The sequence below is a fragment of the Gymnoscopelus braueri genome (assembly GCF_963280865.1).
Source record: "Gymnoscopelus braueri genome assembly, chromosome: 18".
NCBI classification, from domain to species: Eukaryota; Metazoa; Chordata; class Actinopteri; order Myctophiformes; family Myctophidae; genus Gymnoscopelus; species Gymnoscopelus braueri.
In genome coordinates, this window is record NC_137618.1 from 6692565 (window position 1) to 6719903 (window position 27339).

At 41.1% G+C, this 27339-nt stretch overlaps 1 protein-coding gene across 1 annotated transcript; it reads left to right on the plus strand.

The window, feature by feature from the left end:
• LOC308105846 (uncharacterized protein) lies at positions 1-27339 on the plus strand (the record flags this gene model as incomplete). Its single annotated transcript, XM_080456770.1, has 5 exons — positions 1-102; positions 16039-16182; positions 18200-18298; positions 19385-19486; positions 27326-27339. Exons 2-5 carry the CDS (start codon positions 16074-16076, stop codon positions 27337-27339), a joined length of 324 nt encoding a protein of 107 aa, XP_080312896.1. The 5' UTR covers positions 1-102; positions 16039-16073.

Genomic DNA, 27339 nt, shown 5'->3' on the forward strand with positions numbered 1-27339 from the left:
TCCGGTGTTCCTCCCTCTCTCGTACGGGTAGAAACATCCACCACGTCCGTTGTGAACGAGAGAGCCAAACAAACAGCAGAGAGTGAACGTGATACAGAGAAAGTATGTTATATTATTAGTTTACAGTGAACAAACCTTTGTGTAACTTGTGTCTGAGATTGCGTTTGTTACGACAGTCTGTGTAAAGTTGTGAAAACAGGAGGAATTTACACGCGAACCATTTACTTTGTGGACTAATGCTAATGCTAAGCTAAGATAGAGCTTTGAGCAACCAGGGCTTCACTCAAAGTTCCTCTGGCAACGTGGGATGAGATTGAGAAGACAGTGAGTGAAATGCCACCTTAACCTGCTGCTAAACCTGAACCTGTGACGGTTGGAGTACTGAGGGACGTCCAGGAACGTTAACTAAGGAAAAAGTACTCAAATTCTTTACTTAAGTAAAAGTACCAATACAGCAATATAAAAATACTCTGTTGTAAAAGTCCAGAATTAAAAATGTACTTGAGTAAAAGTACAAAAGTATTGGCATCAAAATGTACTTAAAGTACCAAAAAGTAAAAGTACTAAATATTAGAAAATAGCAGATCTACAAGCTCATAACGCGTCGTGAGCTTGTAGATCGGCTATTTTCAAATAGCCTATGTATAAAATAGGGCTAAAGTGGTTAATGTTTGTTTCATTATATAATAGTTTAAATCTGAAAAGTAACTAGTAACTAAAGTTTTCAAGTAAATGTAGTGGAGTAAAAGTACAATATTTGCCTCTGAGATGTAGTGGAGTAGAAGTAAAAGTATTGGAAATTCAAAGACAACACACCCTGTGGGTATACTTGTGGGTATACTGTGTGTGTGTAATACCAAAAAGAATTAAGGATACCAAAAAAATGATCAATGTTAGGTTAGAGAAAACATAGCAGCTAAACAGTACACTATAGAATTATAGAAAAATAGAAAAAAACAGAACAGTACACTATAAAATTATGAAAAAAAAGTAGATAAATAATAGTCTACTGTTAAAAAACAGAACAGTACACTATAAAATGATGGGGAAAAAAGCAGATAAATAATAGCCTACTGTTAAAAAAAAATAGTTGGTTTATGAGGTATTCCGTGTTAACTGATCACTCTCAGCGCGGCTTTTGCGAAACTCAGAAATACTTTTGTCTCTGACCTTCAAGTCTTGTAGTGTGAGAGTGTGTCAGACTTTAATATTTTAAGTCTTTTAGTGTAACAAAAAAAGAAATAAACCCCATTTACTGTAAAACTGAGATTGTAATGTATCGAAGGCATTTTATGTCTCTATTATAGTGGATTAAAGCTTTTACACCATTATCAGCACTCTGCAATAGTTTAATTTGATTATATGTGAGGTTGATGAATGATAACTAAATGTTTTATTGTATTGGTGATTTCCAGGGAGAGATCTACGCTATCAAGGGAGATGGCCTCCAAAACATCATTAACATGGTCAGAGGAACAGCGAGGGATGGACCAGAGACATGGACTGTTTGATGCAATGCTGCAACCTGTAGTAAAGTTGTACAGGATAGGTATGTACTGTTTTATTAACAACCTGTAGTAAAGTTGTACAAGATAGGTATGTAGTGTTTTATTTACAGGTATTTAAATCTATAACACCTTTCCTTGAACAAAGACATGACTTAGAACAAAGAAAGTGAAGTTACTTAGTTAACTAAATAATTAGTTCTTGCAGGGGCCCTCATACAAGGTTATTATGAGTATGCATGCACTTCATGGTATCACAACACCTCCAAGGCCTTAAAAACAAGGCTCCAAACATCCAAAAACAAACTAGTAAAGCTACTTCTTGGCCTCAATTACAAAACCCATCTAACCCCTGCTCATTTTGCTAGGATTGGATTGCTTAGAGTTGAGGACAGAGCAGCAACTTGCTATGGGCCTGGTCTTCAAGATACACCACAACATTGGGATCCCCCTGTATTTGTCTAAATACTTCCTAAATGTTAATGAAGTCCACGATCATAACACCAGAGTCAGCTCCACAAATCATGTGCAACCCAGATTTGGCTCAACAAAGGGAATGAATTCGTTCTCATGCTATTCATCAAAAATGTGGAATGCCCTACCAAAAGGTGTAAAGGAGTGTAAAACCCTACTCACTTTCAAAACTGCCCTAAAGATACACCTTCAGGAGGCTGCAATTCGAAAATGGCCCCTGTCCAAGTCTTAACCTACCCCCCTACCCCCCCCCCCCCATTTATTTTTCTTCTCTTGTACATGTTTTTCACTCTTCATACCAGTAACCTGTAAGCTGATTGTATGACATTCTGTAAAGTACTGTGTATATCTGTCTGTCTCTTATATGTCATCATGATTTGTGTGCATGGGGATCTCATCTTAAAGGAGAGATCCGCCCATTTTAAGTGTTATCTTTGATGTGTCGCTAATCATTCAAAGATAACACTTAAAATGTCCGGATCTCTCCTTTAAACAAGCTCAGTGCTTAATGAGTCTCCCAGTTTAGTAGACATTGTATTGTGAATTTGTACTTCCATGTACTGATGTTCTCATGTCTTACTAAATAAAGTACATCAATCAATCAATAATGAAGAGTTGTATTGATTGAGTGATTACTTTATTAACACGATTTCTACTACAGTACATGTAGTACAGTCAGAAGTTATGATAAGTCCTTATTCAATTGCTTCATTTCAGACCAGTGTGTGGAGTCTAGACTGCAGGTGAAGATGAACTCTCCAGACTCAGCCAGGGACATTTCTATTAAACAGGAGGAACCTGAAGACCACCCACACCTCAGTACGTATTGTCACTATACGATAATCTTGGCAAAAAATATAATATTCATAGCCATCATTAATTATCACTCAATATTCCTTTTTAACATGTTTTATTCTCATTACAATATCCAAAAGCACGTCCTCTTTTTCACAAATGCAATACAAAAGAAAAACTGCACCAAATTGTAAATCTTTCTACAGAGTGGCCGTAGACCAAAGCATCTAGAACAGGGTTTGTCTGTCACACTGCTCAAGCCGCTAAGTGCATGACGTCATGAAACACATGAAAGCCTGACATGCCTGGTAAAAGTTTGGTAGTAGGTTGCTAAACTATGAAAAAACGATGAAAACTGGTTTTATGGCGTGCCTCTGTAGCTGGTGAGAGGTCTAGAAATGGGTCTGTTAGTCTGCTCTGTGTGAGATAACAGATCTTTGACAAGCTTTTTAGAAGCTTCTTGATTTGAGGTGTAACCACTTCAACCCTAGCATCCCTGTACTGGGGGGGGGGGCATTTGAAAAAATGCTGATCTACAAACTCAACGCGTCTTAAGAGATTTGGTGTAGAGGGAAAAGAGAAAGGACTAAATTCAGAGTTAACCCTGCTCAACAAGTAGGTAGCCTTGATAACCAATGACTCCCGAGCCATGTGGCCCATAGGGCAGGAGCTTATCTCATGTTTCTGTGGCGTGAGGTGGCTTGATGTACAAGTATATCCCCCAGCCATGATGTACACAGGGACTTACCCCAATCCAACCCTTGATGCTGAGTGCCCAGCGGGGAGACATTGCGTCCTATTTATAGTCTTTGGTATGACCCGGCCGGGGTATTGAACCCCGACCTCCCAATCTCAGGGCGGACACTCTTAACCATGCCAATGAGCTGGGTTTTTTAATCAGCGGGTACTAACCAATTTTAACATATTATAATAAGCACTTGTCAAGTAGTCTTTCAAACATCTTTGATTCATTAGTCTATGCTAGATACTAGAGGGCAGTGTTACTCTGTTGAATCTGAACAAAGAGGGTGGCTGAATAGTGCGTTATTAAGTGTGTGTGTGTGTGTGTGTGTGTGTGTGTGTGTGTGTGTGTGTGTGTACACGTAAAAACATGAAAATTTAGGATTAAGAGGCAACATGTTCTTTCAGAGAGAGATTTACGTTCTATTCATAATATATCCACATAATATTCATGCTGGGCAACTTGATGTGAAAAAGGTTATTATTCATAATCAAAGTGCTCTGTGAAAAAAGTAACTTGCCCAGTTGACAAGTGATTAACACAATAAGTTACTTCTCTCATGTCTGTTATTTGTTGAAGTTGATTATAACAGTTCTTAATTAATCCTAATCTCCTCTGGGATTTTTATTGTTTCTTTCCAGACTCTGTGGAGTCCAGACTGCAAGTGCAGATGAACTCTCCAGACCCAGCCAGACCCGTTTCAATGAAACAGGAGGAACCTGAAGGCCAGCCAGACCTCAGTAAGTTTCTCCCCTTTCCAGCTTTATTTGTCTTTAAAGGGAAAGACCACTTTGGTAGAGGTTTGGGTTGTGTATTTACCTTGCCATAGTCTCATCGTGGCCAGGCTGTTGCCTCCCACAATTTTCAAATGTTTCCGGTCATACAGTCTGGGACTCGGAAGCTCTGATCATGATTAGAATATAAACCGGATGTGAAGCCTCCTCCCCACTTCCGTTTCGTCTTTACAGTCGCGCAAATTTATCCTCATATAAATACAAATCATCTAAGTATATTTAGCTTGGCTCTGGGTGAGTATATTATGAAAATACTCTGGCAGTCAAAGAGTTAAGAGATTTGGTCCAGAGGGAAAAGAGAAAGGACTAAGTTCAGAGTTGACCCTGCTCAACAATAGTGTAAGTTAACTAAGCATGTGTTGCACTATTTCAGAGAATATCCGTGGTCGTAATGGGGACATAGTTGACAATAGATGCCAAAAAATAAATACATACATAATTGTTGAGAATTTTTCCAATCTTAATTACTTCCTGTCAAACTAAAACATAACATGAGATTACATTGTTGGGTAAGTAGGTAGCCTTGAGAACCAATGACTCCCGAGCCATGTGGCCCATAGGGCAGGAGCTTATCTCCTGTTTCTGTGGCGTGAGGTGGCTTGATGTACAAGTATATCCCCCAGCCATGATGTACACAGGGACTTACCCCAATCCAACCCTTGATGCTGAGTGCCCAGCGGGGAGACATTGCGTCCTATTTATAGTCTTTGGTATGACCCGGCCGGGGTATTGAACCCCGACCTCCCAATCTCAGGGCGGACACTCTTAACCATGCCAATGAGCTGGGTTTTTTAATCAGCGGGTACTAACCAATTTTAACATATTATAATAAGCACTTGTCAAGTAGTCTTTCAAACATCTTTGATTCATTAGTCTATGCTAGATACTAGAGGGCAGTGTTACTCTGTTGAATCTGAACAAAGAGGGTGGCTGAATAGTGCTTTATTAAGTGTGTGTGTGTGTGTGTGTGTGTGTGTGTGTGTGTGTGTGTGTGTGTGTGTGTGTACGTGTAATAAGAATATTGTGTAACTGGAGTTGTTACCTGAAAAAGGAAAACATGAAAATGTAGGATTAAGAGGGAACATTTTCTTTCAGAGAGAGATTTACATTATATTCATAATATATCCACATAATATTCACGCTGGGCAACTTGATGTGAAAAAGGTTATTATTCATAATCAAAGTGCTCTGTGAAAAAAGTAACTTGCCCAGTTGACAAGTGATTAACACAATAAGTTACTTAGGGAGCAAGTGGAACCCAATGACACACACACACACACACACACACACACACACACACACACACACACACACACACACACACACACACACACACACACACACACACACCCCACCATAGTACATCTTGAACAGTATTTCTTGTTGCTCCTCATCTACCCTCTGGAAACCAAAATGTGTCCAAACAAATGCATTGCTTTTACTCTTCTTGTTGACCAAAGGCTCTCTTTCATCATCTTGGCTACATCTGAACTAAAGACGTCACAGTCTAACTGAGATTAAGTTTGGGATTATAGGCAGGAGGATCGCTCATCCGTACTTAATCAACGTATGAACATAAATTGTAGCTTGGGGATGTAATTGGTGAGATTTCTTCCCTAACAAATCAATGTCATTATCTTTGCATTCAAGGTTCATATGTTAGATAATATTTGCAGACGCTTAGGCGTCTGCAAATATTATTGTTATTCTCCACTAGGTCTCTAGTTATTAAAGTCCTTATTCACTTGCTTCATTTCAGACCAGTGTGTGAAGTCCAGACTGCAGGTGAAGATGAACTCTCCAGACTCAGCCAGGGACATTTCTATTAAACAGGAGGAACCTGAAGACCATCCACACCTCAGTATGTATTTTCACTGTACGATAATCTTGGCAGAAAATATCATCATGACAATAATAACATCCAGATATTATAGGACCACAATGGAAACAAGTCCCCATGACTTTTTGTGACTTTTAGCCTAAATGTTTTACTGTACCTCCATGCTTTTTAATTTTTTTGGCTAATGGAGTAATCAATCAACATCCATAGCCATAATTAAATATGTAATACTACAGAGTGGCCGTAGACCAAAAAATCTACAACAGGGTTTGTCTGTCACACAGCTCACAGCTCAAGCCGCCAAGTGCACAATGTTATGAAACAGAAGCACATCCAGACATGAAAGCCAGAAATGCCTGGTTAAAGTTTGGTAGTAGTTGAAAACTATGAAAACTTTTATGGTGTCTCTGTAGGAGGTGAGAGGTCTAGAAATGGGTCTGTGAGATATTTGACAGGCTTTTTATAAGCTTCTTGATCTGAGGTTTAACCACTTGAACCCCAGCATCCCTATGCTGGGGGGGGGGGGGGGGCATTAAACTAAAAAAGCTGAGCTTGTGTAGAAAAACCCAAGTCAACCCGCTCAACATTAGTATTAGTTCAGTATTTTTTTCACACTCTCAGAGAATATCTGTGGTCTTAATGGGCACATAGGTGGATGCCAATAATTACATAATTGTTCAAGTTTTACATCAAAAGTCCAATCTTTATCACTTCCTGTCAAACTATAACATAACATGACATCACATTGGCGTGTAAGCAGGTAGGGTTGTGAACCAATTATTCCAGAGACATGTGACCTATAAGGCAGGAGTTTATCTCCTCCAGCCATGATGTACAAGTACAACCTCTGGACATGACGCCAGCATGTCACAGGGACTTACCCCAATCCAACCCTTGAGTCTTTGGTATGACCCGGCCGGGTTATTGAACCCAGACCTCCCAATCTCAGGGCGGACTTTTTATATATTATATTAAACACTTGTCAAGTAGTCTTTCAAGCAGCTATGATTCATTAGCCTATGCTAGATACTAGTTGCCTGGTAAACCCCTCCCTCCGGAAAACTCATTTCCATTTGTTTTCAGAAGTGAGTCTGGCCTACAGGCCTGTCTGGGCGTTTCTCCACAGTTCATAACATGAACTGTCCTATCAGCGTCCTCGCTCAATGTTCTGTGATTGACAGCGAAGTTTGGCCAATCAGGTGGCGAGTTTGAGTGAAACCGAATGGAACCGATTGCAGCCGACAAAAATGTAACGGGCCGCCATCTTGTCTGCCCGCTATTTTTGGTTTCGGTTTTAAAACTTTAAAACGCTCTCAAACTTCTTTTTTGAGGCACGGAATTTACTTTTAAGATATCGTCTGGATAGAATTTAGTTGTTTAACTTCATATATGTGGTCAATTAATCATGACAGAGCCTATTTAAAAATAAATATTCAGAGAACCGGCAGGGGCGGGCAGTGACACGTATGTATCCGAATAAAGCAACATATTTTCGGCATAGCCCCTTCAAAAGTCCCCTTGCGTCATACTTGGCTGGGGATGGGGGAAATGAGCTGCTGATTGGCTGAAGGGAAACCAACTGCTGATTGGCTGAAGGGGTTGTCAGTACTAATCCAGCCCAGCTCCCAAATTGCCCATACAGGCTGTAGACCAGACTCCTTCCTGAAATCAAATGCAAATGAGATTTCCGGAGGGAGGGGGGTTTACCAGGCTAAGATACTAGAGGGCAGTGCCAGTCTGAACAAAGAGGATGGCCGAATGGTGCGTTATTAAGTATTAGTAAGCATTAACTGTTTCCAAAAGCATTTGAGGTGAGAAATAGCCAATGTAGTAACACTAGAAGGGCGCCCGGCCCCCTAGCCACGCACAGGGCTCTAGCGAGGGCTCGCTTATTTTGGGGTTCCAAAATCGTGGGATAAAGATTTCCCCCAAAAAAGTAAAAGAAATAAATAATAATACATGGGGGATGCCCTGGGGGTTCGCGGACCCCCTGGTAGTCTTGGGACCCCCGCGAAACATCGCGGACCCCCGTGAAACATCGCGGACCCCTTCGGCTGTTTTTTTTTTCTTTCATGAAGGTGGTTGCTTGTTTCTGGCGCATATCTGGCAACACTGACCTGTCTGCTTGTCCGCCCCCCCAACGTGGCACCCCAGATGCTGACTCTGTGTTGTTGTTTCCTCCGAGGTGGAAAGACTGGTGATGCGAGGGGTTAGTGGTGTTGTTAGCGGCTGCGTTGAGACACTGGCGTGTTTTAATGTTTTGTGTGGGATGTACATGACATATTAGCGTGAGTGGTGGTGTGATAGAGACATGAGCAAAGTGAAAGCAACGGCGGGGGTTGAAGCGAAGTGGTCGCGTCGCGTGTGTTGTTGATAATGTTGTCTTTGGGATGTACATGGCACGTGAATGACGGACATATTACCGTGAGTGTGGTGTGATGGAGACATGACTAAAGTGAAAGCAACGGCGCGGGTTGAAGCAAAGTGGTGGCGTGTGTTGTTGTTGTGGGGAGATTTCAATAGCGGCTTCGTAGTGTTGGTTTCGGTTTCGCTCTGCGGTGCTCACGTTAAAGGGAACAAAATGGTGTACCCGTAAAGCTTGTGCTGGTCGCAATTAATTATGCTCCGAGGAGGCAAATGTGTGGTGAGCAATGAAAAGTAGCCTACGCCACCTGTCAATTAATCGCGCACGTTGTGGCTTGTGTGGTTAGTGACATGTGATATGTTGTGGTTGTGTTAATGGAAGGGAAACAATGATAACGGAAGTGAATGAGTGAATGATGACGGAAGACGGGACTGTATTATAGGATACACTCGATTCAGCTCTGCCTTGTTGCAGTGTGCAACGCAACGAGTTAGACATATGTACGCTGTGTGACTGTTTAAAACACTCAGTTGTGATTGGCTCAGAGCCACCCAGCCCCCGTTTCACTGGGAATTACGTTAAGATATGGTTGCAAAACAACACATTTCAGCTGGTCTTTAAGTGGTTAACAACATTCAAATAAGTATATCTCCTTCAACTATTTCCAGATTTCAGTGCAGTTTATGTCACTTGAAAGCTTACAGTCTGCACTTTAACAATCTGTACAAAACTGAAACATGACCATGACTTAAAGTACATTCTATTAGATGTGGAATAAAACTAGCTTGGTCTAGTGGCAGCATGCACAAGAAATGTGGCGCTGATCGGTACGGTGGTTTGTGAAACTAGCCCCAGACACACAGACAGACTCACAGACTCATTTATAGACAAACAGGTCATACAAACCAGTTTTTGTACATTTTAATTTACTACCCATTAACTTTCACCAGACATGTAAAACTTTCATGTTTGGAGGTGCTTCCGTTTCATAACGTCATGCACTTAGCGGCATGAGCTATGATTGGTCTACTTTGGAGGTGACATACATACATACATACATACATACATACATACATACATACATACATACATACATACTGTAGATACAGACACATCCAGTTGTAAATGGCTTGGCCTACAGCCCAACTTACTCCCAAATCAGAGCTCACATATGAATTGAACATAAAGACAAACCCTGTTCTATAGGAAACTCATTAGCGTTCTCTATGAATAGAAGAACGTGTATCTGAGCTTGTCTTGCATCTATTATTTTGGAGTGCCGCTTTTTCCACTTTGGTGGTATTGTTTTTAATGTACCTGTTCTATATGGCTTGGCCTATGGCCAAATTTCCTCTTTCGGGAACCAATAACACAGCAAAGACAACACACAAGCCCTTGTAGACGCACAGTCAGAAACTGAGCCATTTTGGGAGTTTCTGTATACCTGAGAGTGTACAAAATTGAACCAAAGGGTCCCTTACATGTCCATTTGGTTCCAGTTGTACACTCATCGTTAAATTAACGCTGGAGGGGTCCCTGTGTACATTTTATATCTGCAGTATTTGTACAAATTGGGTCCCTGGGCAGTAGACTACAGCTGGCTTAGGGTTAGGATGGAAACATGGCAGATGGAAATGTTTATTTACACTTCAGGAATCCAGTGTTTACTATCATGTCATTTTTCTGCTCCTAGACATCCTGCACATGGTTGTGTGTAAAGAGGAGGATTCTCCTCAACAGGAGAGGAGCCCCAGTCTGCTCCAGGAGGAACCAGAGCCTCCACAGATTAAAGAGGAACAGGAGGAGTTACTTCAAAGACCAGAGGAGCCTGATGGGTCAACGTTGACATTACTAGCAGTGAAAGGGGAAGTTCATGATGAAGACATCTCTTCACACTGCTTTGAAATTGAAGTTGAGCTTGCATCTGAAGTCACTGAAGACAGTGATGATTGTGATGACAGTGATGATGATGAAAAACCTTTCCACTGTAAACATTGTGACAAGAGTTTCATTCAGTCTTCTGACCTGAAAAGACACGAGAGTATCCATACTGGAGATAAACCTTTCCACTGTAAAAATTGTGACAAGAGTTTCACTCAGTCAGGTAACCTGAAGACACACCAGCGTGTTCACACTGAAGAAAAACCTTTCCACTGTAAAAATTGTGACAAGAGTTTCAGTCTGTCAAGGAATCTGAAGACACACCAGCGTGTTCACACTGGAGAAAAACCTTTCCACTGTCAACATTGTAACAAGAGTTTCATTCAGTCTTCTGACCTGAAAAGACACGAGCGTATCCACACTGGAGATAAACCTTTCCACTGTAAAAATTGTGACAAGAGTTTCTCTCAGTCAGGTTACCTGAAGACACACCAGCGTGTTCACACTGGAGAAAAACCTTTCCACTGTAAACATTGTGACAAGAGTTTCAGTCTGTCAAGTAATCTGAAGACACACCAGCGTGTTCACACTGGAGAAAAACCTTTCCACTGTCAACATTGTGACAAGAGTTTCTCTCAGTCAGGTTACCTGAAGACACACCAGCGTGTTCACACTGGAGAAAAACCTTTCCACTGTAAACATTGTGACAAGAGTTTCAGTCTGTCAAGTAATCTGAAGACACACCAGCGTGTTCACACTGGAGAAAAACCTTTCCACTGTCAACATTGTGACAAGAGTTTCCGTGAGTCAGGCCACCTGAAGACACACCAGACTAATTGTCACTGTTAACAGTGTGAGAAGAGTTTCAGTCAGTTAAGTGCTCTGACAAGACATTAGTGCATTCACACCAAGGGGGAGAAAACAACTTTCCACCATAAATCGGCTCACTGGGAGGATCACATTAAACGGCTGCATGTTGTCAGGGAGTTAGATAGACAAGCACAAATATCATGGAGATTTATAATGCTCCTGTCAATAGAAGTTTCTATTAGGACTCATCTTGTGGAGTCATTCTCCATCTCTTTTGTTTTTCTTATTTTAAAACAATACAATCAGTTTAAGTCATTCTCCATCTCTTTTGTTTTTCTTATTTTAAAACTATACAATCAGTTTAAGTCATTCGCCATCTCTCTTGTTTTTCTTATTTTAAAACAATACAGTCAGTTTAGTGTTTACGGTACCTTTTCGGCTTTCTTTTTTTACTTAAAGGTATTTCAAATTATTGTGGTGTTATTTATTTATATTATAAATGACCAAGTAAACCATGTTGATTGTTTAAGGTCGGACAGTTTTTCCAGTTTTTGAGTTTTATATCATGATTTGATGTGATTGTGCTGTGTGCTATTACATGCTCAATGACTGGGGCACCATTTCTTTTTTTTGTACTAAATTTGTTTCCCGCAATTTTGTAACCCTTATTTTTCACCCGGTGGCAATTTTCTAAGTGATCCTGGGCGCTACACTCCCCTCACCAGCCTAGGGAGGCCAGGGCAGAGCTCATTCCCTAGTTTCCCTAGTTGGAAGTAGCGCGTGGAAGGAACACGTTATTCCAACCAGTTCCCTTCCCATCCATCAAGCGAATCAGAATCAGCTTTATTGTCACATAACAGGTTTACATTACAGAAATAAAAAGTGGGTGAAATAGTTTTTTCTGTCGTTTTTATTTCCATAGAAAAAATGAAAGGGAAGAAGAAGAAGAAGGGGGCAAGGGGGCGAGAGATCAATCAAAGACACAAACAAATGATCTACATATTTACACATAGTACCTGGGGTAAGATATAAAGGTGTGTGAGCAATGAGCATAGCAGCAGATGTATACTGTACATGATATACTATGGAGTGGACATTAAGGTCTGTTAAGTATGTCAATCAATCAAACAAACCATTTCAATCATTTAATTATATGCTGGTTAACTGAGGGATGTATTTTTTATGATTTATGACTAATAATTACACCTAATGTAATGACTATGATCACTTTAAGTCATATTACATGATTTTGAGTGTGATGTGATAGCAAATGAAAGCCTATGCAAAGCCCTATAGCACACACACACACATATGTGCAAGATGTTTTATTACTATGCTATAAGCCTAATGGATTATGATCAGGAAAGTGAAATACAAGCTATATGATCTCTTAACATTACTATTTGGGATGTGTGGAAGAATTTAGTCTGCAGACACAATTCAGAATCAACTTTAGTGTCACATCACATGATTACATGTGATGTAAAAGAGTCGGTGAGATTATTTGTGTACAAGCTCTCAACATCTAGTTACAGGAAGAGTTAAAATAGAGAAAGAATATAGAAGAAAGGAACACGTAAGTAAAAAAAAAAAAAAGGCTAAACAGTTAGGAACAACTGTATGTATCTCTAGAAGTATACTGTTGACCAGTGACTCCAGGAAACAACACTGATGATGTGTCCAAGTATGTGCATCAGTAGATGTTTTGTTAACTGAAATACTCTGGGAGTACCAGCGACCAGTGGGTGACGACCACGAAGAGTGTGGTGACATCTGGAGAGACAGAGGACAGAGGACGATGTCCCAGATGTGGTGACATCTGGAGAGACAGAGGACGGCCGGAGAGACGGCAACCCGGGGTGGAGAGGGTTGTCAGCCCAAACCACTTCTTCTGAGGGGAAGAACCCAAAGCAAGCTACTGTACATACTGAGGTAAAACCTGCAACATTCAAGAGGGTTTAGAAATCCATCAAGGCAGAATGAGATGTTTGAAAGCGGCAACGACGACACAACGCACAGAAGTCACTTCTGGTCAGACGCAGGAGGAGCCAGGCCTCAGCCTCCTAGTGTCACCAACACCTGCTGCCAACAGCTCACCTGCTACCCTAAGCCCCCAAGAGACAGTGGGGGCAGTAGCATGCCACTTGGACACAGGTCGGTGTCTGATCAGCCTCGGTCACGTTGCCTGAAGGAGGGTGCCTGTTGCAAGACCCGAAACACCCAGTGACTCAGGAAACAACACTGATGATGTGTCCAAGTTTGTGCCTCAGTAGATGTTTTGCTAACCTATATAACATGTGTTAATATACCAACAGAGCCATATCTGCAGACAGGACTGATGACAAAGGATTCTGGGTGTGTTTTTCTACCTTCTTGTGGCCCTAGATCTTGGCACACAATAATATGAAATCTCATGATTAGTTACACTATTTTAGGTCAGCCTGACCCATTGCAATCCATCCATTACAATCAATCTATCTTACTGAACTGTTTCCTGTTTCCCAGAACGTTCTGGACTGTTCAATAACTTTGAAATAACTTGTGATAATCTTACTGTGTCACAGTCTGAATATACCATACAGTCTGAATTTATCATAGACATGTTGATATAGTTACATAGTTTGAAAATGATATGGGTAATAACATGTTTAATACAAGGTATGTGTTGCATCCTGTAACATGGTATATATTATATGTTAGTTTATGTTGTATCCTGCATTTCTTAGAGACGTGATCAGACCTGTGCAGCATCAATGTGCCCTGATGAAAGCTGTGATGGAAGTAGGGCTAAAACTATCCATGACTTTCTAAGCAATTCATCTATAGATCGATTTTCTGATTAATCAAATAATTGTAATAATTTGTTTCTTAATGGGTTTTTTTTCAACAAATTGATTAATCAGCCCTATGTTATATTATGTTGCACAACAATGTTGTGTAAGACTTGTGAAAATAGCTGATCTACAAGCTCAAAACATGTGACGTGTTGTGAGCTTGTAGATCTGCTATTTTCAATATTTTTGGATTTAACATTAGTGGGAAGATGTTGCCTATAATGAATGGCATATCCAAAATAGGGATTGATTATTAATTGGTTAATTTATTAAATTAATGATTAACAATTATTTCATGGACGAAAAATGAATGATTAACAATATTGTTTTTGTAATCATTTAATTAGATTTAGTTGATGAACTGCTTTACTCCTATAGGTGGATGTTCTCTTGTCTACAGGTCAGGAAGGTCACATAGTACTGTTACTATCAGGGGTCTTCAACGTTTTCAGGCCAAGGACCCCCTAGCTGAGAGAGAGATGAAGCAGGGACCCCCTCTATATTGTATAAAATTGTGTTTCACTTTCAGATAAACGTTTGCTGCTTTTTTCCCTCTACACCTAAAACTCTTTGCCAAAAAATAGCAGATCTACAAGCTCACAACGCCTCGCGCTGCGAGGAGTTGTGAGCTTTTTAGATCGGCTATTTTTGGCTAAAGTTCTCATCAGAAAAGGGATGCTAGGGTCCAAGTGGTTACTGTATAAATATATATATATCACAAAGATTTGGCGGACCCCCTGTAGTAACTCTGAGGACCCCCTAGGGGTCCCGGACCCCCTGTTGAAGACCCCTACTGTATATAAACAGTGGACAGTACCCGAGACCAACGGTAGGGGGCAGCAACACGCCAACTGGCGTCTAGACAGAGTGGTCATCAGAAGAAGAACACAATGCAGTAGTGAAAACAACATGGTGTGTTGACTGACTGTTGTTGACACTTTAAAATACCATAGATTTATATCAAAGTAAAACACAAAGAAAAGTAAAAACGTGTCGTTTCTAAACAGTGTCGTCGTTGAGCAGCAGGAGGACGTTTGTTAGCAGCTCAACCACTGAAACACAGCAGGTAAAGAGACACTCATTCATGTCTGCTTTCATTTGTATTTATTGACTCAATATGGAATATAAATCTAATAGGCTCTATTCACAGCAGCCATAATATGAAGACATTCACAGGTGTTACCAATGATACTAATGAAGGCTCTGTTCCATTCTGGTCAAACAGAGTCAGGGTGCTGATATTGTGTGCATGTTGGCTCACTGGAAACACTCTGCTACACCACAGTGGGTCTAAAGTTGGGGTCCAGGGACCCTCATGGGCTTCCAAATGGCCCCTTATGGGTGTGTAACTCTGAGAGTGTACAAATGTTTGTACACTCTCAGAGTTATGGAGGTCGTGGAAACCACTGTGCTACACTAAATGGAACAGAGCCTTCATTAGTATCATTGGTAACACCTGTGAAGGAAGTGATAATATGGCTGCTGTGCATAGAGCCCATTGCTCATTGTTTTGCTACATATGTTGTTGATTTAACTATTTTCAATGTAATGGTTAATCTCCATATAAGCAATGAGGTGCAAACGTCGCTTGTACATGAGTAGCCTTGAATCAAGACGGTCATCGGTCATAATGATGTGTCTTGTTGGAGTTATTTCAAAATAGTCTTTGCACTTTCACACTTTGGGTCCGTACTAGCCATGGTTCACATGACGCTCGTCTGTCATGGTATGACAGTCATGTTTCAGGGCTATAGGTCCGGTTTCAAATATAAAGTGCTTATCTCATGGCCACGGATGTTGACATTATGTTCGGGGCCTCAGAAGTTCCCGTATCTTCCGTATATTGTTCAATAAATAACATTTTAATCCGATCTGTGTCAGCTCTCCGTATTTTTCAACTGCGAGTCCCTATTGGTTGTGAGGTGTATTGCACTCTTAATACATTATAACTATGAGAAAAATGGCCACCGATCAGGATTAAAATGTTGATTTCCACAGAGCACCACAGGGAGAGATCTACGCTATCAAGGGAGATGGCCTCCAAAACATCATTAACATGGTCAGAGGAACAGCGAGGGATGGACCAGAGACATGGACTGTTTGATGCAATGCTGCAACCTGTAGTAAAGTTGTACAGGATAGGTATGTACTGTTTTATTTACAACCTGTAGTAAAGTTGTACAGGATAGGTATGTAGTGTTTTATTTACAGGTATTTAAACGTATAACACCTTTCCTTGAACAAAGACATAACTTGGAACGAAGAAAGTGAAGTTACAACTAAATAATGAAGAGTTGTATTGATTGATTGATTACTTTATTAACACCGATTTTTACTACAGTACATGTAGTACAGTCAGAAGTTATGATAAGTCCTTATTCAGTTGCTTCATTTCAGACCAGTGTGTGGAGTCTAGACTGCAGGTGAAGATGAACTCTCCAGACTCAGCCAGGGACATTTCTATTAAACAGGAGGAACCTGAAGACCACCCACACCTCAGTACGTATTGTCACTATACGATAATCTTGGCAAAACATATAATATTCATAGCCATCATTAATTATCACTCAATATTCCTTTTTAACATGTTTTATTCTCATTACAATATCCAAAAGCAGGTCCTCTTTTTCACAAATGCAATACAAAAGAAAAACTGCACCAAATTGTAAATTCTTCTACAGAGTGGCCGTAGACCAACGCATCTAGAACAGGGTTTGTCTGTCACACTGCTCAAGCCGCTAAGTGCATGACGTCATGAAACACATGAAAGCACATGAAAGCCTGACATGCCTGGTAAAAGTTTGGTAGTAGGTTGCTAAACTATGAAAAAACTATGAAAACTGGTTTTATGTCGTGCCTGTAGCTGGTGAGAGGTCTAGAAATGGGTCTCTTAGTCTGCTCTGTGTGAGATAACAGATCTTTGACAAGCTTTTTAGAAGCTTCTTGATTTGAGGTGTAACCACTTCAACCCTAGCATCCCTGTACTGGGGGGGGGGGGTCATTTGAAAAAATGCTGATCTACAAACTCAACGCGTCTTAAGAGATTTAGTGTAGAGGGAAAAGAGAAAGGACTAAGTTCAGAGTTGACCCTGCTCAACAATAGTGTTCGTTAACTAAGCATGTTTTGCACTCTTTCAGAGAATATCCGTGGTTGTAATGGGGTCATAGTTGACAATAGATGCCAAAAAATAAATACATACATAATTGTTGAGAATTTTTCCAATCTTAATTACTTCCTGTCAAACAAAAATAATAACATGAGATTACATCCGTGGGTAAGTAGGTAGCCTTGAGAACCAATGACTCCCGAGCCATGTGGCCCATAGGGCAGGAGCTTATCTCATGTTTCTGTGGCGTGAGGTGGCTTGATGTACAAGTATATCCCCCGGCCATGATGTAAACAGGGACTTACCCCCAATCCAACCCTTGATGCTGAGTGCCCAGCGGGGAGACATTGCGTCCTATTTATAGTCTTTGGTATGACCCGGCCGGGGTATTGAACCCCGACCTCCCAATCTCAGGGCGGACACTCTTAACCATGCCAATGAGCTGGGTTTTTTAATCAGCGGGTACTAACCAATTTTAGCATATTATAATAAGCACTTGTCAAGTAGTCTTTCAAACATCTTTGATTCATTAGCCTATGCTAGATACTAGAGGGCAGTGTTACTCTGTTGAATCTGAACAAAGAGGCTGGCTGGTGTGTGTGTGTGTGTGTGTGTGTGTGTGTGTGTGTGTGTGTGTGTGTGTGTGTGTGTGTGTGTGTGTGTGTGTGTGTGTGTGTGTGTGTGTGTGTGTGTGTGTGTGTGTGTGTGTGTGTGTGTGTGTGTGTGTGTGTGTGTGTGTGTGTGTGTGTGTAACTGGAGTTGTTACAGAAAAAGGAAAACATGAAAAATTAGGATTAAGAGGGAACATGTTCTTTCAGAGAGAGATTTACATTATATTCATAATATATCCACATAAAATTCATGCTGGGCAACTTGATGTGAAAAAGGTTATTATTCATAATCAAAGTGCTCTGTGAAAAAAAGTAACTTGCCCAGTTGACAATAAGTTACTCCTTCTCTCATGTCTGTTATTTGTTGAATTTGATTATAAAAGGACATTCTGTTCTTAATTAATCCTAATCTCCTCTGGGATTTTTATTGTTTCTTTCCAGACTCTGTGGAGTCCAGACTGCAAGTGCAGATGAACTCTCCAGACCCAGCCAGACCCGTTTCAATGAAACAGGAGGAACCTGAAGGCCAGCCAGACCTCAGTAAGTTTCTCCCTTTTCCAGCTTTATTTGTCTTTAATTGTCATATACAACAGTTGCTAGCTGCACTATTCATAGGGAAATTATTGTGCTTCAACAGTGTGGAACCAGACAAAATGAAATGTGATATAGAGGTAATGGTAGTAACAAATTGGTCATATTGTGTTGTGGTGCACAATGTAACATTTGATCTGCGTTGTGTTGTGGATTCATGAAGTTCCAGACCACTTCTCTCTCTTATTGACAGTTTATTCTGGTGAGAATACACACAAGTCTCTGGTCAGTCACTTCTTTTGGTGTAAAACCAGAGTCTACAACAGAATTAACAACGTGACCAAAAGTAGTTTGTTGTAAACAGTATATTGTTCGGTTTGACAAAATGACTAATTGAAAACATGTGCAAGGCATCACTACTTCACGTAGGTACATTTAGCATGTTTAGGACAACCAGTATTCATCACGGTATTACAGTAAACATACAGACTCTTGTTGAAAATAATAGTGCACTGAGGAACACATCTTTGGGCAAATCTCATTTAGACTGGCACCGCTCTAACATGGACGCCCATGTTGACCTATGAGGTGCTGCCCACGCCCACTAACCAATAAGAAATGCCCTTACTTAGGGAGCAAGTGGAACCCACTAACACACACACACGCACACACACACACACACACCACCCACCATAATACATCTTGAACAGTATTTCTTGTTGCTCCTCATCTACCTTCTGGAAACCAAAATGTGTCCAAACAAATGCATTGCTTTTACTCTTCTTGTTGAGCAAAGGCTCTCTTTCATCATCTTGGCTACATCTGAACTAAAGACGTCACAGTCTAACTGAGATTAAGTTTGGGATTATAGGGAGGAGGATCGCTCATCCGTACTTAATCTACGTATGAACATAAATTGTAGCTTGGGGATGTAATTGGTGAGATTTCTTCCCTAACAAATCAATGTCATTATCTTTGCATTCAAGGTTCATATGTTAGATAATATTTGCAGACGCTTAGGCGTCTGCAAATATTATTGTTATTCTCCACTAGGTCTCTAGTTATTAAAGTCCTTATTCACTTGCTTCATTTCAGACCAGTGTGTGAAGTCCAGACTGCAGGTGAAGATGAACTCTCCAGACTCAGCCAGGGACATTTCTATTAAACAGGTGGAACCTGAAGACCATCCACACCTCAGTATGTATTTTCACTGTACGATAATCTTGGCAGAAAATATCATCATGACAATAATAACATCCAGATATTATAGGACCACAATGGAAACAAGTCCCCATGACTTTTTGTGCCTTTTAGCCTAAATGTTTTACTGTACCTCCATGCTTTTTACATTGTTTGACTAATGAAGTAATCAATCAATCAACATCCATAGCCATCATTAAATATGTAATACTACAGAGTGGCCGTAGACCAAAGCATCTACAACAGGGTTTGTCTTTCACACAGCTCACAGCTCAAGCCGCCAAGTGCATGATGTTATGAAACAGAAGCACATCCAGACATGAAATGTGTATATGTATCCGAATAAAGCAACCTATTTTCGGCATAGCCCCTTCAAAAGTCCCCTTGCGTCATACTTGGCTGGGGATGGGGAAAATGAGCTGCTGATTGGCTGAAGGGAAACCAACTGCTGATTGGCTGAAGGGGTTGTCAGTACTAATCCAGCCCAGCTCCCAAATTGCCCATACAGGCTGTAGACCAGACTCCTTCCTGAAATCAAATGCAAATGAGATTTCCGGAGGGAGGGGGGTTTACCAGACTAAGATACTAGAGGGCAGTGCCAATCTGAACAAAGAGGATGGCCGAATGGTGCGTTATTAATTATATTATAAACAATGCATTAACTGTTTCCAAAAGCATTTGAGGTGAGAAATAGCCAATGTAGTAACATACACTCCATTCAGCTCTGCCTTGTTGCAGTGTGCAACGCAACGAGTTAGACATATGTACGCTGTGTGACTGTTTAAAACACTCAGTTGTGATTGGCTCAGAGCCACCCAGCCCCCGTTTCACTGGGAATTACGTTAAGATATGGTTGCAAAACAACACATTTCAGCTGGTCTTTAAGTGGTTAACAACATTCAAATAAGTATATCTCCTTCAACTATCTCCAGATTTCAGTGCAGTTTATGTCACTTGAAAGCTTACAGTCTGTACTTTAACAATCTGTACAAAACTGAAACATGACCATGACTTAAAGTACATTCTATTAGATGTGTAATAAAACTAGCTTGGTCTACTGGCAGCATGCACAAGAAATGTGGCGCTGATCGGTACGGTGGTTTGTGAAACTAGCCCCAGACACACAGACAGACTCACAGACTCATTTATAGACAAACAGGTCATACAAACCAGTTTTTGTAGATTTGAATTTACTACCCATTAACTTTCACCAGACATGTAAAACGTTCATGTTTGGAGGTGCTTCTGTTTCATAACGTCATGCACTTAGCGGCATGAGCTATGATTGGTCTACTTTGGAGGTGACATACATACATACATACATACATACATACATACATACATACATACATACATACATACATACATACATACATACATACATACATACATACTGTAGATACAGACACATCCAGTTGTAAATAATAATAATAATAATAATAATAAACTTTATTTGTATAGCACCTTTCATGACATGAAATGCAGCTCAAAGTGCTTTACAGAGCAAGAATACAATTACAGTTAGAACCAATTTAACAATAAAGCAAACAAAGATAAAATAAAATAAAAGCAAGCAAAAGCAAAGGCATAAAACAACATTAAAATAGGGAATACAGTGAGGAATTAAAAATCAACCAAAGAATCAGCTAAAAGCAAGAGTGAAGTAATAGGTCTTGAGCTGTGCTTTAAAGCTATCGACAGAGGCTGCCTGTCTTAGGTGTAATGGGAGTTTATTCCACACTGTCGGTCCGTAAAAGCAGAATGCTGCTTCACCGTATTTTTTATATGTCATTGTAGGCACCTCGAGCAGGTCAGCACTTGAAGACCTGAGGGCCCGGTTTGGAACATATCTCTCTAGGCAGTCAGAGAGGTAGGTAGGTGCCAGACCATTTAGAGCTTTATAAACTATTAAAATAATTTTAAAATCAATCCTAAAAACAACCGGGAGCCAGTGTAGTGAAGCAAGAACTGGAGTGATATGTTCTCTCATCCTGGTTTTAGTTAAAATTCTGGCTGCCGCATTTTGAACAAGTTGTAATCTGTCAGTTGTTTTCTTTGGCAGGCCAGAGTAGAGTGCGTTGCAGTAATCAAGCCGAGAGAAAACAAAAGCGTGGATCAGCGTCTTTGCATCGTCTAACGACAGATAGTCTCTAATTCGCGCAATATTTCTAAGATGAAAGAAAGCAATCTTGGTGACATGATTAATGTGTGTATTGAAATTCAATTCAGAATCGATAATCACCCCCAGGTTCTTTACTGTGGTGTTACTTTCTACAGCCAGGTTACCAAGTCTACTTGTTATTGATTCTCTCTGCTCACTGGAGCCAATTATGAGAACTTCTGTTTTATCCTCATTTAGCTTAAGAAAGTTCTCACTCATCCAGCATTTTATACTGGACAGACAGGTCAACAATGGGTCTAGAGCGCAGGGGTCGTCTGGAGCTACTGAAAGATACAGCTGGGTATCATCAGCATAGAAATGGAAGTTCACTCCGTGATCGGCGATGAGTTCTCCCAGCGGTAGTATATACAGGGAGAAAAATAAGGGACCCAGAATTGAGCCCTGTGGAATACCAGAACAGATGTTGTGTTTGTCTGAGTCAAAGTTAGCTAGACTGACAAAATAGCTTCTGCCTGTTAGGTAAGAGTGAAACCAAGACAAGGCTGTGCCTGACAAACCAATCCAGTACTCCAAACGTTGTAGTAGAATTGTGTGATCAATCGTATCAAAAGCAGCGGTTAAGTCAAGAAGTAGGAGAACAGATACATTTTTGTCGTCAGCGGACACCCTTAGATCATTAATTACTTTTACAAGTGCTGTTTCTGTACTATGACCTTTCCTGAAGCCAGATTGGAATTTGTTATGAACCTTATTGTTCTGTAGGAACACATCCAGTTGATGAAAGATAGTTTTTTCTAAGACCTTGCCCAAAAATGGCAGATTTGAGATTGGTCTATAATTACCCAGCACCAATGGATCAAGGTTGTGTTTCTTGAGTAGCGGCCTGACTACAGCCGTTTTCAGTGAGTCTGGAAAGACGCCTGAAAGTAGAGAGCTGTTTACAATTCTTAGGATATCTCCAATAACACTGTCTAAAACCTCTTTGAGAAACGGGGTGGGTACTACATCCAGTGAGCAAGATGATGATGTCATCTGTGATATAGTTTTACGGAGTTCCTCTTCATTAATTGCGCAGAATGATATTAGGCTTCCTCTGGAGGGATCTACATTTTTGCACCATGCACCATTTGCCGCATTTGCAGTGCTAGCAGCAGCATTTATAATACCAGCTCGAATGCTAAAAATTTTGTTTTCAAAAAAGGATGCGAACTCATCACACTTAGCTTTAGAAGCAGGGAGCGACTCCTTGTAAGCCTGGGGGGGGTTTAAGAGATGTTCAATGGTAGAGAATAAGACTCTGGCATTTTGCTTGTTGTCATTGATAATGCGTGAAAAATATGCCTGCCTTGCCAAGCGCAGTGCTTTGTTATAGGCCACTGTTGACTTCTTAAAGATCTCTAGGTGGACAGTGAGTTTGTTTTTTCTCCAAATTCGCTCAGCTTTACGACATTCTTTCTTGAGTGAGCGCATGTGCGCGTCGATCCAGGGTGTTACTCTAGAGTTAAGTTTCTTTTTAGTTTTCATAGGAGCCACTATGTCGAGAGCTGACTCTAATTTGAGATTAAAATGTTGAACCATATCATTCACTGAGGGAGCATCAAGTAGGGGGGGCACCTGCACACACGCCAGATGACGAGGAAACTCGTTTGCTGCAGATGAGCTAAAAAAACGTTTTTTTTTTTTATAGTATATTCTGTATTGTTTTTCCCTAGATCAGAGACAGTCATATTAAAACACAATAAATAGTGGTCTGTTAGTTCGGGCTTATCAATAATACTGTCAACAGTGATATTCAAACCTTTAGTGATCACCAAGTCCAGGGTATGGCCATGTTTATGTGTTGGCCCAACAACATGTTGAATAAAGTCAAAGTTGTGCAGTAACTGTAGGAAACCCATAGCCACAACATCCGAAACAATGTCAACATGTAGATTAGCATCTCCAGTAATCAGAGTTCTGTCATAATTAGTGGAACAGATAGATAAAAGTTCTGATATTTCTGTTAGAAATAAGGCTTTGCTGCACTTTGGAGGTCGATACATACTAATCATAAGCACAGAGGATTGACTCTCCAATATGGTGGCCTGGTATTCAAATGATTTAAAACTGCCGAGGTTTGGCAGAGGTTTGAATTTTAAAGTGTCAGAAAAGATATTCGCCAGACCACCTCCTCTTTTTCCCTCACGTCCTGAGTGAATGAAACTGTACTTTGGTGGGCATGCTGCAGCTAGGGGCACCGCTCCATCAGATCCAAGCCAAGTTTCTGTTAAAAAGATAATATCTAGTTTCTCTTTACAGATGATATCATTTACAGAGGAAGACTTGTCATTAAGTGACCTGATGTTAAATAGGGCCAGGTTTAGCTTCAGGCATTCAACTATCTGGCTGTTGCCTCTACAGGGAATGCGTGTTAAATTTGCTATATTTGCAGAGTGTTTAAAGTCACTCCTTGTCCCGGAGGCTCTATTTGAGATAACAGTGGGAATATTGTAAACCTTGTTTTCAACAAGGCTAACTGAAATAGCCTTGGGCCCAGACATGATTTTGGCTATGCATAATGGACCCTGCCTATCTCAGCAGTCAAATGTATTCTCTAGACGTAGGGACAATTCGTAGGGACAATTCTTGCGCTGTTCTTCACGTTCTTCGTTCCTGATCTTGCGCCTCTGTATCGCTAGTGCCAACAGCGTCAACCGTCGAGGGGGGATGGTTGGGGGGCAGGGCACGGTTGATGGTTGTGGGGCCTGGCGTTTGATTTGGGGGGTGATTCTAGTCCCCTCTTTAATCAAGTCGTTCATGCTACTGGTGAACTCCAGAAGGGGTATTGGGGACAGGGAAAAAGATGATGATGAGGAGGAGGAAGGTGATAGAGTTGGTTGATCTTCCTCATCGAGAGTCCATCCCTCCCAGCGTGACCCTCTGCAGACCGTGGCTGCAGAGTCGACAATCTCCTCCAGGCTGTCATCAGAGTCGACAATCTCCTCCAGGCTGTCATCAGCTTTTGTTTTTGTTTCCGAGTTATCAGAGAGTTCATTTGTTATGGATGTTCCACCATCCTTGGTAGGGGGGGGGTGTGGCGCCCCCCTCCCCCTCAGCAGCGGTGGGGGATGGTGTGGTAGCGTCTACACAAAGCCATTCATGTTTTTCAGCAGCGGTAGCAGATAACAGAGCACTATCTGTTGTTATGGAATCTTGTGCTCTGGCCTTGGGAGAGCTTGGTGAAGACATAGGAACATTATAGAAAAGGTTAGACATGAACAATTTTGCTCCCAGCTTGTTCAATTTAAGCCCATCCGAGGAAAATAGGTGTCTTCTATCCCAAAAAAAATTGAAATTGTCAATAAAATGTACAGATTTGTTGGTGCACGTAGTTGAAAGCCATTTGCTCAGTGCAGACAGTCTACTGAAACGTTCATCGCCGCCTCTTGTAGGTGGTATTGGGCCGCTGATGCACACCTTCACATCAAGTGAGCTGATTTTGCTGAATAAGGCAGTGAAATTCCGTTTTAGGATTTCTGACTGTTTGTCCTCTGTATCACATGTGCCAACGTGCAAAATCAGGGTTTTCACCGTTGGGTGTTCAGCGACAAGATTCAGAATTCTGTCATTCATGTCAGAGACTTTGTCTTTGGGGAAGCATAACACTTTTGCCTTTCTTCTTATCAAGCTTTTAACATCTTTAATAGCGGCATCCCCTATGATCAGAAATTCAGGCTCATCATATAGCCTTTTTCCTTCTGAGTTACTCTTGGTTCTTACCCTGCTGGGTGAAGAGGATGTGTTTGGTCTGTCATCAGACGGGCATCTGGGGTCCTGAAGCAATGGGCTGAATCTATTTCCCAGCCGCACCGGACACTCAGCACTCGATGTTTTGGGAGATTTGTTTGTAGATCTCCCCTTGGCAGTTTTCCACAGTTGACGCTCAGCACTCGATGTTTTGGGAGATTTGTTTGTAGATCTCCCGTTGGCAGTTTTCCGCTGTTGAAGGGGGGTGAAAGACGCGGTACCCTGTGTCCGGGGGCGATGATGGTGACGCGCGGGTGGTAGCGCAGGCCAGCCGGTCAGATCTGTAATCACAGGGCTCCGAGTTCTGCCAGTTATTCGCCCCTTCAAAGCCTTTGGCTTTGCCCCGAGAGTGTTCCATGAGAAAGCTTTGTCATGGTCTTGTCCGTTGCTCTGAGACTGTGGAATTCCATAATGTTGATTCACTTCCACATTAACTCTTAAAAAGTTTAAGTCCGTTTCCAGCACTGCAATCCTTTGAAGCAATTTTTGGTATTCCTCTGTTGAAACAGTCGGGTACATCCTGATGCTAATTAGCTTTGGCTATATGCCACGTACCCAGTCACTGGAGGTCGACAAATAGATCGAAAAATAGTATATTGAAATATGGCAAAAGCTTCTATCTATAGAAGAAATAGAGTCCCATGTGTTTATAAATATCCAGGATCCATTCGTGGTTTCTCAGGGGAAAAAAATAAAAATAAAACATGGATATCAGCTGAGGAATGTAAGCATAGGGCAGAGCGAGCAGCAAAAACGTCCTCACTGTACGAAATGGCTTGGCCTACAGCCCAACTTACTCCCAAATCAGAGCTCACATATGAATTGAACATAAAGACAAACCCTGTTCTATAGGAAACTCATTAGCGTTCTCTATGAATAGAAGAACGTGTATCTGAGCCTGTCTTGCATCTATTATTTTGGAGTGCCGCTTTTTCCACTTTGGTGGTATTGTTTTTAATGTACCTGTTCTATATGGGTTGGCCTATGGCCAAATTTCCTCTTTCGGGAACCAATAACACAGCAAAGACAACACACAAGCCCTTGTAGACGCACAGTCAGAAACTGAGCCATTTTGGGAGTTTCTGTATACCTGAGAGTGTACAAAATTGAACCAAATGGTCCCTTACATGTCCATTTGGTTCCATTTGTACACTCATCGTTAAATTAACGCTAGAGGGGTCCCTGTGTACATTTTATATCTGCAGTATGTGTACAAATTGGGTCCCTGGGCAGTAGACTACAGCTGGCTTAAGGTTTGGATGGAAACATGGCAGATGGAAATGTTTATTTACACTTCAGGAATCCAGTGTTTACTATCATGTCATTTTTCTGCTCCTAGACATCCTGCACATGGTTGTGTGTAAAGAGGAGGATTCTCCTCAACAGGAGAGGAGCCCCAGTCTGCTCCAGGAGGAACCAGAGCCTCCACAGATTAAAGAGGAACAGGAGGAGTTACTTCAAAGACCAGAGGAGCCTGACGGGTCAACGTTGACATTACTAGCAGTGAAAGGGGAAGTTTATGATGAAGACATCTCTTCACACTGCTTTGAAAGTGAAGTTGAGCTTGCATCTGAAGTCACTGAAGACAGTGATGATTGGGAGGAGACCAGTGGAGGTCAGTCAGTGTTAAACACAGGGACAGGACTTACATGGGTGTGGGAAAACTGGAATAAAAGAGGTTGATGAAAAATGTAATTCGAAATATTAACAGGGAAGCCGTAATGCTCCTAAACAACAGACTTGTTTGATGATGAAAGCTTTCAAGTTGTATTTGTACTCACCATTTTTAACCAGCCTCCCCTTCTCTCTTCCTCTCTCTCTCTCTCCCCCCCTCTCTCTCTCTCCCCCCTCTCTCAGCAGTGAGGTTCCAGTCTTCCCAGACTCAGTTCTTCTCCTGTTCTGAGTGTTCATACTCCTTCACATCTCAGCTCTTCCTCCATAA